Source organism: Hippoglossus hippoglossus, chromosome 20 (genome assembly GCF_009819705.1).
Source record: "Hippoglossus hippoglossus isolate fHipHip1 chromosome 20, fHipHip1.pri, whole genome shotgun sequence".
NCBI lineage: Eukaryota > Metazoa > Chordata > Actinopteri > Pleuronectiformes > Pleuronectidae > Hippoglossus > Hippoglossus hippoglossus.
This window is the reverse complement of record NC_047170.1, coordinates 6,554,709-6,571,681: the sequence shown is the minus strand read 5'-3', so window position 1 is coordinate 6,571,681 and position 16,973 is coordinate 6,554,709. Positions and strand designations below refer to the sequence as shown.

General features: G+C 42.8%; 1 protein-coding gene across 12 annotated transcripts in view; it reads left to right on the top strand.

The window, feature by feature from the left end:
* col11a1a (collagen, type XI, alpha 1a) overlaps positions 1-16,973 on the top strand; it is a 75,239-nt gene that overhangs the window by 10,745 nt on the left and 47,521 nt on the right. For 4 of the 12 annotated variants that reach the window (XM_034572209.1, XM_034572210.1, XM_034572212.1 and 1 more), the window contains exons 5-16: positions 5,228-5,353; positions 7,511-7,600; positions 8,909-9,007; positions 10,557-10,841; positions 11,970-12,035; positions 12,218-12,259; positions 12,363-12,425; positions 13,802-13,876; positions 13,963-14,046; positions 14,981-15,037; positions 16,195-16,248; positions 16,367-16,420. In XM_034572209.1, coding sequence (XP_034428100.1) covers positions 5,228-5,353; positions 7,511-7,600; positions 8,909-9,007; positions 10,557-10,841; positions 11,970-12,035; positions 12,218-12,259; positions 12,363-12,425; positions 13,802-13,876; positions 13,963-14,046; positions 14,981-15,037; positions 16,195-16,248; positions 16,367-16,420 — 1,095 coding nt within the window. Of the gene's footprint in view, positions 1-5,227; positions 5,354-7,510; positions 7,601-8,499; positions 8,686-8,908; positions 9,008-10,556; positions 10,842-11,969; positions 12,036-12,217; positions 12,260-12,362; positions 12,426-13,801; positions 13,877-13,962; positions 14,047-14,980; positions 15,038-16,194; positions 16,249-16,366; positions 16,421-16,973 lie in introns of all 12 variants that reach the window. The other 8 variants (XM_034572214.1, XM_034572215.1, XM_034572220.1 and 5 more) reach the window with 7 other exon arrangements.

Genomic DNA, 16,973 nt, shown 5'->3' with positions numbered 1-16,973 from the left:
CCAGAGGCGGATGCTGCCATAGGATCAGGCAAATGTAAATAATTACACACAATGGCTGAATTGACCTGACAGTCGTGGTGTGTGGTGGGAGGTAAAGGTCACTGGAAGGCTGTATGGGGGCTGCGTTTGCTTTGGAGAGAGTGCTGGATTGTTTATGGGCAGTGGGAATGGCTGGTCATTATAATGATGAATGGCTGCTATTGTTTAAAAGAGATATATGCATGTATAAATAGTTTTTGGCATCCCTTGTCAACGCCACAGGGACAGAGCATCCTGCATGTTTGTGCACATGTCTTTTGTATCCTCTTTTTTGGGCATTAGTTGCTCTGTCTCACCTCAGGCTATGCTGTCATTTGGTTTTTGACATGCAGGTATTTGCTGATGAAGTGTTGCATGCAACCTTTGGTATTATCATTTTAAGTCAGACAACAAAATGAAAGAAATATCAATTATATTTTGGAGAAAGCACTCATTTGTTTTTGTGTTGCCATCATACAGGACATATAAGCTATATCAGTTTGAAACTTAGATTTTTGTTTTGTTTCATTCAGTAGTAAACTGACTGGATTATGTTTAATCTACAAATTTTTAATCAAATTTCAGATACCTGGATGTTGCTCAAAATCTCTGAATGAGATTACTGTGTCGTAATGCTCGACAATAAACGAGTGAGAATCTGTGGACTATTGTGCCTTAGCTGCAAAGTTTTATAAACAGATTTGTTTTCATATCTCCTGGTTAGGAACCAGCGTTCATATGAAACAGTGTGTCCAGTCAGAGTTTGGCCAGTGGAAGTGCTGAAAATAGGAGCCATAAGTCGGCTTAACAGGGTCTTCACTGTGTGGTTTTTGGAACAGCTCTCCTGTCTGTTCTCTGTCCCCTGCTCTCCTCTGAGATCCACAGGGACCGGTGCATGCTGGGACATACAGGGGAAGGAAATACCTCGGCCTTGTGCATTCAGGCCAGTGGTTAGAATGAGAAAATAAATGGGTCCGAAATGTTAGTTTTGCTGAAAGGTTATGGGACCTTGGCAGACTTTCCAGTATTTGATTTCAGTACAGTGAATCACCTGTAAGACAATTTTAGGAATGCAAGCAATGTTGTACCTTGGAAGGTACGTTTTTTGAATTTCAAGTGGGAATTTAATCATGACTTTTATTTTCTCTGATATTTAAAGTCTGACATTTGTTTTTGTTAGTTGACCTGCATTTTGCATAAACGTCTATTCATGCCGTACCTGCCCCAGGTTGGAGGGCGACCACCGTCGCAAAGGGATCTGGGTTTGGATGAATGGGAGTCTTTCATTGCCCCGTCAGGCCTTCCTCATTTCCTCATCCCCCTCCCCTCCCTGCATATTCTCCCCCTTCCTCACCACCACCACCACCACCTACTCCTCCCTCTCCACCCCTCCCCATCCTGAGGCCTCCCTGCCCTGTCAAAGCCATAAGACTGTCTATTCATGCCTGGTTGACATTACCTGTCTGAACCGAGCACGCTCACACATACATACCTGCGTGGCCCCTCTATTTCTGGGTAGCAAACACTCATCAGGGCTCAGTCAGGCTTAGCTGAAGGGCTAAATGGTGCTGTGGTGTCTGTGACATGGTGTTAGTTTTGCCAGACGGTGCATCTTGTTTAAGAAGGTGCATCCGTTTGTGGTATTGCTGGGTATTTCTTAGCGTCTGGTTTAGCCTAGAAAAAATAGAGCAATATTTGAAGTGGACAGATGAGTTATTTTACTGCCTAAAAGTTACACATGCAATTAATAGTCTGCCAGTGAATTATGCTGAACACATTTTTACATTGATTTCACTTCCACTTATAATTTAGCTAAACTTATTGTAGTCAGATCTGTGTTTACCTGCATTATAATTTGCTGTTCGTTATAGAACAGTAGCTTAGTGCACTGCTAAAATGCTGAACTTGCTAATTGCTCCTTTAATGTCATGTTTTGGAGCCTCGGTCCTCCAGCTGTCGGGGGTTCAAGCCCATTCTGCCTTTTCTTAGCTCCCCTCTGCTCAGGCCCACTCTACTGTATAGACATTGGGGGAGTGGCTAATTGTTGTGTGGGGCTGTCTAATTACAGTTAGCTATGGCAGGACTAAAGGTATGTTCCCCTAGGCAAAGGTACGTCAAAGGACCCAGGGAGACGACTAGTTGCGTTTTGATTCGGCCAGTGTTGACGTGCGCTCACCCTGTAATTACACCATGTAAGACAAAAGAGCAATCGAAACATTCAAAGCATGGATGTTGTCTTCATGTAGGAAACGTGTGCTTTAACCTTTGACCCCTTCCATTTACATTCATATTTATGTTTGTAAGGTGTCTCTGACCCTGTTTGCACAGCCTCACAGATCAGTGATGGACAGACACTTGCAGCGAGCTCTCTAGTAAAAATGAAGATAGGACATTGTACTAATGCATAGTCACACTTCATATTGTTTTTCCACATTACCACTGAATGTTATCATCAGCACATTAATAATTGTCATGCACTAGCTTGTCTTTCAAATGTTAGCGGTGCATTTAAACACTTTGTGAGCTCCACTGACCAAGAATCCCAACACAGTGGATAAAGCAGGTACAGATTGTCTCAGCTGTTGATCTTGACCCAGCTTCTCTCTTTCAGCCTCTCTCTTCTCGTTGACCTCTGACACCCCGGCCATTAACACACAGCCTCATGGGCCTGTTTCTGTGCTGTGCTGTAGGTGGGAGGGGCATACCTTTTTGGCTCCGCTCCGAGTTGCCAGAGGCTTTTATCTCAGCTGTCCACAATGGAAGACAGGTTCAGAGCCTCGGCATAACTCTCCCCAGGTGTTTCACAGTGCAAAACATATTTTACCATCCCAGCTGCTCTCTGTAAAGCCCTGCCTGTCTGTCGCTGGATGCTGCTGGGCGTCACCTCACTGAGCTGACATCAGTGTCTCACTCGGCTTATTGCGATCATATTAATTTGTCATGTTAATGCTGCAAATACTATACGTTATCCTGACATGTCGATATCGGCGCTCATCTGTATTTCCATGTGGACGCGTCGGCCATGTTGCTCACGTCCCCCTACTGCTTGTGCTGATCTGATGTGATCTGGGAGTTGAGCACCATGTCTCCGCAGCCTATTTGTGTGCAGACGGGTGGCTCTCAGACGTGGACTAATTAGAGCTGACTCTAGGCAGGGTTCAAGCGTTCAGTGTTGGTCTTTGGGTGACACATGAGGTAATACATGTCAACTTGAGTCAGGGCAAGGTTTGATCTCTCTCTTTCTCTGTCGAGCACACACACACGCATGCACACATGCACACATGTGCATATGCACACAAACACACACTGTCCCCTTCTCATTTTTTTTTTTTCTTCTTTTCGTTCTTTGTAGCATGCAAAACTTTTTGGGGAATTTCTACATGCTGTGAATTTCCACTTCTCTGCTAGCTTAGCTCACTTTCACTGCTAAAACCTAATTTATGTATATGACCATTATTATATAATGAACCGTCATTACCCTCAGTTGTCGAGAAGCTTTCAGACAGAAGGAGTGAGCTGGTTACACTGGGACTCTCGCTACTGACAGTGTAATACCTGCAGTGTAAAAACTTACTGACTGGCAACCCAAATCAGAGGGCTGGAATTATGCATAACAATGAGATAAGATCAGATACTTGGCAGGAACAGGCTAGAAATCCTGATAAAAGCATAGACGATTCAGGTTGTAACTATCCCATTTTAAGGTTGTCTGCAAATCCATTGTGTTTGTGTAGTCGAGGTCTCTTGAAAAGAGTGTCCACCCAGCCAATGTGCACAGAGATGTTGATGGATGGTTACACAGAGAAGGTTTCAAGGACGACTGCTCCTTTTTTTTCCATGGGACAAGCATTAACACATGAATGTTTATTCTGAGCTGCATGGTGAGGATCCATAGATCTAGTTGTTTTAAACAGGGAGGACTGACACACCAGAGCACATTCTCCTGACAAGTCGCAGCCTGCTTCTGTTCACTCTCGTTTCACTGCCAGTCTTCTCTTCTGCTCTTTAACGTATGGTGCCCCCGCTGACACAGGATTTTACCTCTGGGCTTAGTAAAGCATCTCGGTGCGCTCCCCTGCCAAACACCCTCACCGAGGACATGCCTGTTCACCCACCTCACACAAGCCCCCTGAGCTTTCTGTGCAATGTATGAGAAGGCTCAGCAAACCTGAACGAACACGGTTCAAGCAATTACAGAGTGAAAAGAAAAATCCAGATGCTTTCTCCTATATGTTTCACTGTCCTGCAGTGAGCTGTGTGCTTTGGCTGTTGGACTGACAACAAGGCGAGACAGAGCTGCAATGGTGTCGAGCACTGTGGTGTCCGGTCCCCACCACAGAGAGAACAATGTGGTTTGAGGGACTTTTCTCAAACCATGTCTGAGGAGCGCTATTTTAATGGTTTCCAGACAAAACCATAATGCATTGTTACATTTTTAGAGATGGCTTAATTTTAGAACAATCCCCTTTGACACTAATTGCACCAGACACCATCGGTAACCATGTGGGCTTGTGGGATAAGCCTTCAAATTGAAAGCTGCTCACAATCAATTTGATTCAGCGCTTGAGTGACTTTAAACAATATTTTTAGTGTTTGAGTGTAAAGAAAAAAAATTATATTTGTCATTCTTACTTAACAATTTCTGGAAACAAGAAAACATGAAATACTTATGAACTTATTTCCAGGTCGTATTTCTTCATGCATGTCGAACATACTGTATACTGACATGATACTTTATATCTGAAATAAGAAATATAAGCCAATAATGTGGTCTCACCAACTGTTAATAGTAAGAATGAAATTGTCTCATGCCAGGTGATAACACATGTTTGTTTCCGGAGGTAAACCTCTCTGCTGATAATAATAATTTCCCCAGTTTCCTCCCCGCACAACGTGAAGGACTCAGTGTTGAGGCATTTAATCATATGAGGGGGGAATTTACTCTGCCAGACTCTGTAAGTGTATGGGGCCGTATGAGATCGCATCTGTAATTTAAGATGTACATTTATGCCACTTTGCCCAGCGTGTGTAAGTGGGAGAGCAAGATGAGACATGACGCTCTTTTCGGTATGTCTGCGTAGCCGTATCTCGTCTGTGACTAAATCTTCAAAGCGGATGTCTGATGTGTGATCTTTTAAACTGGCATGGGAGTTTACATGTGGGAGAGACCAGAGAACCAACTCATGTTTCTTTTTTCTCTTTTCCGCAGGGAGACATCCAGCAACTTCTGATCGTGGCTGATTCCAAAGCCGCGTACGACTACTGTGAACATTACAGCCCAGACTGTGACACTCCCCACGGCGAAACCCTGCAGGCCCAGGAGCCAGAGGAAGAGGTCAGCCAACCAGGGAGGGTGGGAGGGGGTATTGCAGCAGTTGAAGGGTCCTGATTTATTGAGAGTCTCTAAGAGGAGGGATTGAAGAGCTTCACTTAAATCCAGGGCCTGTTGAGGCTTTTTACTTGGTTTTATTTGCACATTTAAGTCTGTGTGTTTAGTCTGAATTTGGACGGAACCCTTATAGGTGGTTCAATGTGTTTACATAGAAATGGCCGTAGCATGTCAGTAAGTAAAAATACCTTGGGAAGTTTGCTCCAGGGATAAGTGGCGTTTTCTTGGAAAGCGTCATTGTGCCTTTCTTGTCTTAGGCCAGGCTTTTCTCTCAGTCCGTTCCACAAATACACTTCAGGCTTTACACTTTGGGAAATCTATATGATCCTAGTGTAACTGTACATGTTTAAACTGACATCTACAGAGTAATCCACAGTAGTTAAAATATTGGAATACATATCAGGTGTGGTAAGAACAGACTTGTGTGAGTCCTGTTTATCAATATCAACTGGTTCATTTGATCCAATTGTATAGTACCGTCCTTATTCAGTGTACTACACATGAAGACAACGCAACAAAGAACAGTATTTCAGCATTGTCATATGCTCCGTATTGCACCAGCACCTCTAAAGCGTGAAAACACACTAAACCAATAATTGAAACTTCAACACATGGTCCCCACCTGGCCACACCCTGAATCACATGATGTCACAGCAGGTGTTTTCCATCGAGTAGGTAGGTGGAGGTAAAACGCCTGCAGTGATGTGCTGGACTGGAGGTGTGGCCAGATGTGCACAGAGGGCAGCGCAGCAGCTGTGACCCGCTGTGACCTGTCAGATTAAGTGTGTCTTCACACTTCAAAGTTTCACCGTGATGACATAATGATTTACTGATTGCAGTGCGAGCACTCAGGAGTTCGATCATGTTATGAGCGCGACACATGACAGCACAAGATTTTAATTTAAAAGGTTATATTGAAAGGAGCTGAGAGGGTTACGAATTCTGTTCTTCTCATCTCTTCCTCTGTCCCTAAGTTATCTATTAACAGCTTAAGGACGCAACATAAAATTCTATTAACCCCAACTGTTTGCTCACAGTTGTTATTGTTGTGCAAGCAGCAGCCAAGGACACATACATCTTAATTGATCACACATGTAAACATGTCTGACTTAGTGCTTCAAGTTAGTCCTGCTTCTTATATATTTGTCCATGTATCATTAACATGATTATTATGGGCTCGCTGAAACACTCTTGGACACTGACCAGCTGTAAAATAATTTTGTGTTAACTTATCCTACATCAGGGCCAATTTAGTTTAGATACAACTACTATAATTAATTAGATAATTTGGTAGCACACATGTTGCTTGATACCATGAGCTGTGACTTTTAGGTAAGCCTGGTATCATGTTCAGCATTTAAGCATGATAAACTTCATGTTGCTATTATATTAAATGGTTTAGTTTTTGCCTCCTTGATAAAGGACTGGTAGAGAACTACATGTCTAAAAAGAAGAAGACGGCGAGGAAGCTGCACTTTGTTTAGATCCGAAACCTTTAATCTTAAACACTCTGAGGTGTATAATTTACATGCTTGCAGTGAGAAAGTTCCATTACCATATCCCTGAAATGCAGCTGGTGATTTTGTCTTTGAGGTTTCCCTGTTGTTTTCCTTTGTTTTATGAGCTTTTAAACTTCCCATCTGTTGAAATGTTTGTAGGCGAGGGCCCACATGTCCTGTTTCAACGTGTGTTTACTTGTTTGTTCTGCGTATGAGGAACATTATCTGATTTAATCGCACTTGGCTTGGATTACTTGAGGGTAATGATGATGTTTTTTCATCATCAATGAACCATAATATGTTAACGTTTTATTAATTATTTATTTATTAATACATAATAACATTACACTTTGCAGCTTGTAGCATTTTGTATGATGCTATGGATATAATATTATTAATACTGCACTGTTTATTCAGCCTCTAACAATAATAATGTGTTTTATCTTTAATGCTCAAGCCATATTCAAACTTAAACTGCTTGAAGGATGATATGTGTATCATCTACTTCTTCTGCATCCTTGATGCTAATGCTAATGCTAACACCAACACCTCTCTTCATCCCACCCTCTCTCCTCTCTCTCTCTCTCTCTCTGAACCTCTCCAGTACACTACTGATTTAGATTACTCTCAGTTCTATGATTACTCTGAGGGAGCCACAGACACCGTTCCCACCGATGAGTATTCTGAACCGCAGGTAAATGAAAAAAGGAAAAGAAAAGAAAATGAAAGATGTTTTCCCTTTTTTGTCCACCCCACCCCACGAGTTTGTCCTGTGTGTTGTCTGCGTCTCAGTGTTATGTTCATGTGCACACGGATTTACTGGGAGTAATCTGCTTTACGAGAATAAGAGTCCTTCAGATTTTCGAATTGTTTCTGCAAAATGATCAAAGAATCAGGCTGGAGTTTTGAGCTGATTATGCTTTCTCCGATGACCTTACAGTGACACAGCAGAGCTACAGTAGACTCTGGTGTGTGCGTGTCAACATACTTGTTGTGTCAGTCCTTCTTGTGTCTGTTTTTATGAGGCTGCTGCTTCCTCTCACTGGGAATGCCATTTGCTTTGAGTGCGTTTTTGCATTTCAGCACGTCTTTAAACTGTTCCTATATATTACGAGATATCAGCAATATTATACTTGACATTTTGCAAAAGCAAATCTAAGCTCCACTGCTGCTCTAAAGTGTTGCTGAAAGGCAAATCCTCTGTGTTTTGTGTTTGTGTCAGTCCCAGATTGATTAGCATATACAGTATGTCCCTAAAAGTCTCCTGTGTGTCACATGAAAGGCTCAGTCCCCGGCTGTTGTACAACACCCTTTCCACCCAACTGTCATGTAATCTGAAGGTAGTGTTAATATGACCAGCGCTCCAGTTCCAGCCCTTGTAGTTGGTTAACATGGTGTCATCGGGAAAGGACAGCATGCAAACCAACTACTGTACATGGGCTGCTGCCGGCAAATGGAGCATGTGGTCTTTTGGCAGTTGGAACGGTAAAGATTCTGTGCAAAAGTCGCAGACTGTGCCTTTAAAATCGTCATTTCCACTTTTGAATGTTCCATGTTTGTCTTGGTCTTCTTTGTCGCCGAAACCTCTTCCAGAGAAAGAAACGTAGTGTCTCCATGAAAAAGAAGAGGACCAGAAAGTCCCTCAGTAAAACTAAGGCCAAGCCCTTAAAGTTCTTGGCGGCCAAAAAATCACCGACTAAAAAGTTTGCCGCTAAGAAGAAACGACAGATGCCTGGCTACCAGGCCACAGCGCCGGCACGACCCAGAGGCAATTTTAGGGTAAACGTTCACGTTCAGAAAAGATCAAGTCCCATCAAGATCTTCCCGCCCTGAACGCTGAAGGGAAAATCTGTGATGGCCAACGTAGAGCTCCCTAACCTCCTCTGTGTAGAAGTAGCTCAGTCTGTAGCCAGCTTGAGAGGAACCCTGGCAAATAACCTTGATTTGAGCCTTTGTGTTAACCCTCGCTTTATTCTTCTTTCCTTTTTTCAACATGACTCAGCTAAACAATGTAGAAGGAGATTACAATACAGACAATGACTACGGAACTGTAGATGGTTCTCAAACTCAGTCCCCCTATGGCACGAGTGGACCCCACGAGGTAATTTTCATCTTTATTCTCATCTACTTTTAAAAACCAGTGGGTTCTTTGGGGGAATGTGAGCAAAGAAGAGTTAACCAAGGAGGCATCTGGTATGAAATGTCAAAGACACAGCCACTCAAGTGAACGGATGTGTCTTTTGACTTAATTTTGGTGTGGACAGGAGGAGTTTTTATTTAAGTTTCAAAGCTACAACCCACTTGTTTCACTGCAGACACGCTGTTGCATGCTTAGAAAATAATGCAATGGACACTGTGGAGTTCATTTGTAGCATTATGTTGACACTCAATTTTTGCCAAGGCTGCAGATATTATTAGTTTTCAAGTTAACATCAGTCTTTAGTGATTAGTGATGGATTGTAATAGAAAAGACAGACGAACAAGCAGTTTCTGCCATGCATAGTGTACGTTTATTTACCTGGAGCCAAAAATGTGTCCAGAATTATTGTCCCAGTCACACCAGCTTGTCTGCTTTTATTACCCATGCACACAAAGAGAGGAGAGTTGACAAGACTTGCAGCCTCATCCAGGACTAAAGGACGCTGTTCATGGCAGAGCGTCTCTTAGCCAAGTCACTGACAGTAAATGATACTGGATTTAAAAAATTAGATATGCCCTGTTGTCCATCACACGAGTTTGGTTTTGATCAGTAGTTCTGCTAATTACCTCTAAAAGAACTATGATCAACGAGGATGAAATCTCATCACAGCCAGCTACAAACATACACTGTCTACTGCATCTGACAAAGTGGATGTGATTACACAGGAAGTTCTAAATACATGATTCGGTGAGATGGGAAGTGGGAAATCCTGCCAATTGTAACTGTGTAATTGCATCCATTCTGTCGCTCTCTAAAGCTAAATCCAGAGTGATCACAGTTTGGAGGGAAAGACAAAATTGTGGTTGCAGCACTTGTGCCAAATACAGAGCGTAACAAGGGAAAGTGCCTCCAAAAACGGATTTGTCAACCAACAAATTCAAATTTAAGTGGTTATATATCATGATGCACTCTGTGTATCTGCACAGCTGCAACAACCTGGTGACTGATGTGATGTTTGTGCAGATGCTGCTGGTGTCAGACGTGTGTTTCAGCCTTTCTTTACTGTCTGTGTCAGTAGACAAGAAAGCTGAAATAACATCACGTCTGTCCACGTGTTGAAATCACAAACTTTTGATCATCAGAGTCAGCCAGACAGTAACACTTCATTTATTCCATTGTGTATTTACTGAGCTTGTGTTGCTTAAAGTAACTACATAATATAAGTAACACAATTCAGTACTTAATTTGGCTAAAAAGATAAAAAAGCTGCTGGATTTAAAAATCCTAGTTACAATCATGCATCACTATCAGGTCATCAAATTTCCTCTTTATACTTGGAATAAATAAAGTGTTGCTGCTTTGTTTTCTGCATAATATGCTGAATTCATTTGCAGTCTGCTTTAATAACATCTTAAAGTACACTGTTCACCTCAACTGCTTAATTAACATCCCTTTCTCCTTGGTTGCTCACCATTCCTCCCCCCTTCCTATCTTGGGTAACGCCTGAAAGGCTGCGGAGGAGGATGTTGTCGGTGCGTATGTCACCGACGCTGCTCCCATTGCCGCCGAGCCCACCGCTGTCCCAGAGACGGGGGACAACTTGGACACTGGTGCGGAAGCATACAACTTTAAGGAATATGTCCTAAACGAGTATGACTTGGGCGATGTTGACAACAGGTTGTATGATTACGGGGCATATGATGAGTACGGCCTGGCCCCGCCCAAGCCCACGACAGCCTACGAGGATGAGGTGGGGCCCGGGGTTGCCGCGGAAACCGACGTTTCTGAGAGCACCGTAAGTATCACACCCCGACTCTGCTGACCGAGGGGTGTGTGCATGAAGGGCCCGCATCAGGGACTCACTCTGTCCTCCAGTGCACGCCTTACTAGTGGGTTGCTTGTCATGGGATACGTGTGGAGTCAGTAAATGCATTGTGTGTGATTTCTGATTTAATGACTGACAGTTGTCATAGGGACAGTGCATGCATCTGGGTGTAACTGATTTTTTATTTGGTAGTTTTCATTCTGGCTGAGAAGCACAGGAATGATTCACACTCATTATTTTCTTTCTTTCTTACAACTCATTATCCCCACACACATTCTTTATTAAATTAGTGTATGTCGGCCCAACCTGCAACCCTCTCAAACATACCCAACAAGCCCCTCCCCCTTTGTCTATACCTCCATTTTGACAACATGACAACCCTCCCTGCATACACTACAATTATCCTATAACTCATAGGTTACAGCTGCCTGCACAGTGAGTGCACACACATAAACACACGGTTGTATTGAGGCTGTTATAGATTCCTTTCACTCACTTTCATGCCCAAACTTTTGAACCCTACCCTCACAGCTCATCACAGTTTGTCAACCAGTTAGTTGAAACATCTCACTCACATCCTTCTCCACACTTTGTCTTTATCTTTATTCATTTGACCCCAGCACTGTTTAATTTACCTTTTTTGTGGGGGTTTTTTTGCATGACAGTAATAACCTGCTGGTGTTGGGTGTGTTTTTTTTTTTATCTGGTCACCTTCAGCCACACTGCACAATGGTAATGCAATGACAGCACTGCTCCATTTCAAGCACAGCACAATGTAGAGGTCCATTCTTTCTCAACGTGACTACTAACTCTATGTTGCCTGTTTTGTTCCGTAACGTCATCTCACTTTTGGTGCAACTCTTCACTCACTTTTCTGTCTCTGACAAAGCTGCAGTAGTTACAACTAAGTATGTGATATTGATTGATCTCTGTAAAACATTTCGTTCAAGCGTTCCCACACATTCTTTTCCCTGGCTGAGCTGCCCCCCACCCCCCCACCCCACAGTTGCCATTGCTCATCGCTGCCATTCATTCACCTGTGAACTGTGTGACTGCTGTGTGAAGAATGCCACCTCTGTGCTCGCTCTGTAACTGCAGGTCGCTGGTGCCGCAGGAGCCTTCGGAGAGAAGGGAGAGAAGGGCGAGCCGGCAGTGATTGAACCTGTAAGTCCAAGAGTCAATGCTGATATGTACCTGTCATTTTTTTTTAAACATGACATGTCCAAATGTCTGCAGTGATATAAAACACTTAAAACTTGCATCAGAATTTGACTGCTCACTCATCTTTGGCTGTGTAGGCCAGCATTTGTGGTGTGAAACAATGTGTTTGTTTTATTTTTTTAAAGGGCATGCTGATTGAAGGACCACCAGGACCTCCTGGCCCAGCTGTGAGTATATTGATTTAAGTCCTGAGCGTCATTAATACACGACCTCTGTCTGGGTTTAAATGTGCTGGCGTGCCGGTGGTCTGACTTAGCGTCGTCTTTTCAGGGTCTTCCAGGTCCCTCAGGCCTACTGGGACCCCCAGGCACTGCTGGAGATCCCGGTGACAGGGTGAGTTGAAATTTATGTCTCCAAAAAACCCACTGTTTTGTTTGTGTGTGTATGTGTGTGTAAACTGTTTATATAGTGATTGATGGTGCAGAGATGGCTTATACCCCTGAATACACAACTATGAGAGCTACATATTAATACTTACGAGTACCTCATGCCTCATGGGAACTTAACCTTCGTCTACTTCATTGCATATGCACACAGTATTGTAGAATAAATACAAAATAAACCAGCCTCCTAAAAAGAATTCACCAGCCCATCGGCTAACATGTCAAATGAAGCAAAGTGCAACTTGGATCTGCTTGTGCCAAATGTAATCACATGCTGCTCCTGTAAAGATCCAAACAAACCCCAACAGTTTAACCGTCGCTACAAATCGGTGCGCTTAGTTTTTTAAACAGTAGTAAACTAAGCAACACTATTTGTGCTTCACATGATGCGATGAAACTGAGCCGACCATTAAACTGGTAGATGGAAATTAGATACCAGTTTACACATTAAGACCAGAATGAATCCTAACAGGTAAGTTATTAGGGTCAAACTGTGGAAGTTTAGAAGCTGGAGAATATTTGCCCTGGGTTTTCCTTCAGAAGAAGTATCCATCTCTGTTCCGCAGATGTGCAACACACTCCCTCTTTCTCTCACACGCATGCATACACACACACAGACACACACTCAAACATGGGCACCAGAATTCATGGAAAGGGATGTTGGTTTTGGACTGTAGACAGTAGCGGGGTTTACAGATGGACAGGCTCAGTCTATGTGTGCTGCAGGAGGAGGAGCACATATTAATGAACCTAACAAACAGCACACCTCCAGCATTTAGTGCCCCAGCTGTGTGGTGCGTGTGTGTGTGTGTGTGTGTGTGTGTGTGTACTGTGTGTGAAAGTATGTGTGGCTCTGTTTGTTTTTCCCTCCACATTACTGCCACTGTTAACCGCATAGGAGCATAGCACAGCATCAGGTACATTTTTCACAACGTCTGGATACGTATGTTTGTACATTTTGTCTGCACAGATTTCCATAATGATCAATGGTCATTTTAATTCTCAACAACATTTACATCTGGATTAAATCTTCTCTTAAAAGCACAACACAACATTTGTGGCGTGTGACAAAGCCTAGAGAAAGGGCTTTAATTTAAACAACACATGTCACTAATATAGATTAATTTATCTTCTGAAATTGAGAAATTTTAATATGAAGATATCTGCATTACTTAGAATAGATTTGAGATGGATTTTTATTTTTACTCATTATTGAAGAGTCACTGAAGGAAGAGAAATTGTCTTTATTCCCCTTAAACATTTTCTTTTCTTCCCTGTGTCCCAGTAAAACTTAAAGTTGATTTTTCTGTCTCTTCTGTGATACAGGGTCCTACTGGTCGTGGTGGACTGCCTGGTGCTGATGGTTTGCCTGGACCTCCTGGTACCATGCTGATGTTGCCAGTAAGTGCTCGATATAAGAAAAATATTTGTTTGCGTAATTCCAAACAGAGTGAGTAACGTTTTGTTTGTGTGTTTGCGTTCAACAGTTCCGTTTTGGTGGAGACGGTGAGAAGGGTCCAGTGGTGTCTGCCCAAGAAGCCCAAGCCCAGGCCATCCTCTCCCAGGCCAGAGTAAGTACACAAGGACATTAAACAAGCCCCCACGTAGCAAACCCCCCCCCCTGCCTGGCTCCCTACACACAGCTGTAGGGGGAAAGGAGGGGAAGGATGAGGGAGGCAGCATTTTGGTGGAGAGGACAGGGGAGGGGAGGGGCGCACACTGAGTTTAGTTGACCTTGCGAGGCTAAAAGGAGACATGCCGAGCAGGCTGAAGTGCAGCAACATAAAAAGGCCACTTTGAACAGATGGACAGGAGAGACTGTTAAAAATACTCCTGTGGCTCTCGACCTGCGGGTGGGCTAAACCGACAGGTGTAGGAAGTGTCTCTGTGCATGTGGGAGAGGAGAAAAGATACAAATCTGGACTTGGTATTTTGAGAAGCTGTCGGGTTCTCCACGAGATCCCACATTAGTTACGCCCTCAGACACCACAGTGAACCAAGAGATGAGGGTCTACTGCGTCATAAGACAACATTATAAAACAGCAGTTAGAGAATGTATACAGCATGGAAATGAGCCAAATACATGATATAGAAAATGCGCAAAATGAAAAATGGTTACTGTCATGTATATTTTGCTCTGCTGTAGAAGTATTTGTTGTGTAATCAAATATGCACGTCATTTAGAATGAAAACGTCTTAGTAAAATGTCCATAACAGAGATTGTTACTCTAGATGCTCATATACAATAAAATGAAGTAACCTCCTTACAGTGATGATTCATTTTATTGATTTGAATTTAATTCTGTTATAAACTCCTGCCAAATATTCATCACTCAAGGCCAAATGAAACAAATCAATCTATATAAATCTGAAGCATGACTGAGGATGAAATCAAAGTTAAAAATACATGCAAACTTGGTTCAACGTGTGTGTGCTCTACGTACAGTGTATAGATGTTTGACTGAGTGGAATCTGACCTTGTTCTTGCCTGTGTCTGGCCTGCAGCTGGCTATGAGAGGACCCCCAGGGCCGATGGGCTTGACAGGAAGATCAGGGCCAGTGGTGAGTCTCTCTTCTTTTTTATTTTGCGGTTGCTTGTAAATTTGGGTACATAACTTTTCCACCTCATGCTTACTGTCCAATCTATTGTGTTTGCAATTGATAATTAAAGTTGTCACATGTGCACAAACTCCAATTGGATCAAATTGAAGATAACTTCAATCAAAGCTTCATGCTGTGGTGTATACTTTTCTGTGACTTTCTACAAACAGCAATGTTTCAACAAGTTTAAAATGACTTTCAGTATATGTCCACTTATCTAATTGTCAAACTGAAGAAAGCAGATGATTAGTTTTGTAATGTGCTGTTGCATCAACACCTGGTGGCTCAGTGGCCACACTGCCTGTCTGCTAGGTGTAGTACCTGCCAAGAAAATGTCATTCTGTCCCCCATTCCCCTCCCCTCCTCTCTCTGGGGCTTGTTGATACACGATCCCCTATTTATATGCAGGTAAAGGCACGGGGAACTTTCCTGAAACTGCTGTTTGCGAGCTAAAGGGCCAAGTGTATTGATCTGAAAATACATGGCAATAATCAGATGCAAAGAATAGTGGAAGACATTTTAAATTTGTGGCTGAAAATATATACGTTTTTTAAAATTACATGTTGAAATGTCAGTGTTTCAGACAGTAAAGCTATGTTATGATTCTAAAACATCTGTCTGTAACTGCCAAATCACCAGCTTCGAATCCATGCCTGTCTGCAGACAGATTACAGAACACAGTGTGCCCCACATCTCGGCCTATACCGACAATTTAGGATCGCACTTATAGACTTTAAATATATGCCATAAGGCTCCCAGGGGAGTTAGTGTGCCTGCATGTCTCTGATGATCCTTTTGAGATATATCAGGGTAACGTGATATGCTAGAAACAAAGAAATAGCAACGTTTGTGTCAGATGCACACAATCCAGAATAAAAAAAACAATCTTAGTGATTACTAAGAACTTCATCATGTCTCCGACTCTCTTTGCAGGTACTTCATGCATTCGCAGCAAAAGGAATGTGTGGATCCCTTTACTTCCGATGAACTTGCATAGATAATCTGCATATTAAGCTAAACATCGCCATCTGCTGTTTCCTTGAAACTAATTTTACTCATCAAAGTGCATGTGTGACAAACTGAAGGAACTGTATTTGGTGTGTCTTTTCTCTGTTTAGGGTCTACATGGTTCTACTGGACTGAAAGGTGAAGGTGGAGACCATGGTCCTCAGGTGAGACAAAAGTGTTTCCACTGCTCTAAGGCATAAAAATATCCCTCACCAGCTACTGTAGGGCCAAATTCAAACTGTTTTGTCTGTCGTTCACTAAGTGATCCTTGTGTCTTTGCAGGGTCCCCGTGGCGTCCAGGGGTCTCCAGGACAAATGGGAAAAGCTGGCAAGAGGGTGAGTGAACCCAATGACGTGTGTGTGTGTGTGTTCACATGCCCCTGTGTTTGTTTTTGTGTGGTTGTTTGTGCTTGTGGCCACTGCTCAAACGCTGAGAGGCTTACTTCCAGTTCAACAAACAATTGTGTGATATGTGCTTAAAGGCCTGCGCTGCCTCCAGTTCTCGGATCAATGGCCGGTCAGCTAATCTGTCTGAAAATGCCCAAATGGGAAAAAACTACGGATGTGGGCCGCAGTCAGTGTCACAGGGCAGACCCAAGTGGTTAATTAACATAAACCAGTCATAGGCAAATAAGTAATACAAGCTTGATTCATGGGTTAGTTGTCAGCTGATTTTAATGTTGAAAGCTTCACAAGGTTTCATACATCTCCTTCAGTGTTGGAAACTGAAGAACTGACTCCCTGTTCGTCTTCTCAAGTGACCAAATACCAGTTATTTGTGTTTGCAAAAATTGACTTGACTTCTTGCTCTTTCATTCCAACTTAACGTTTACTGCTTCAGGCTTTATATCCTCCATTTGTCTGCCGCTTAAAGAAATATTACATTTTT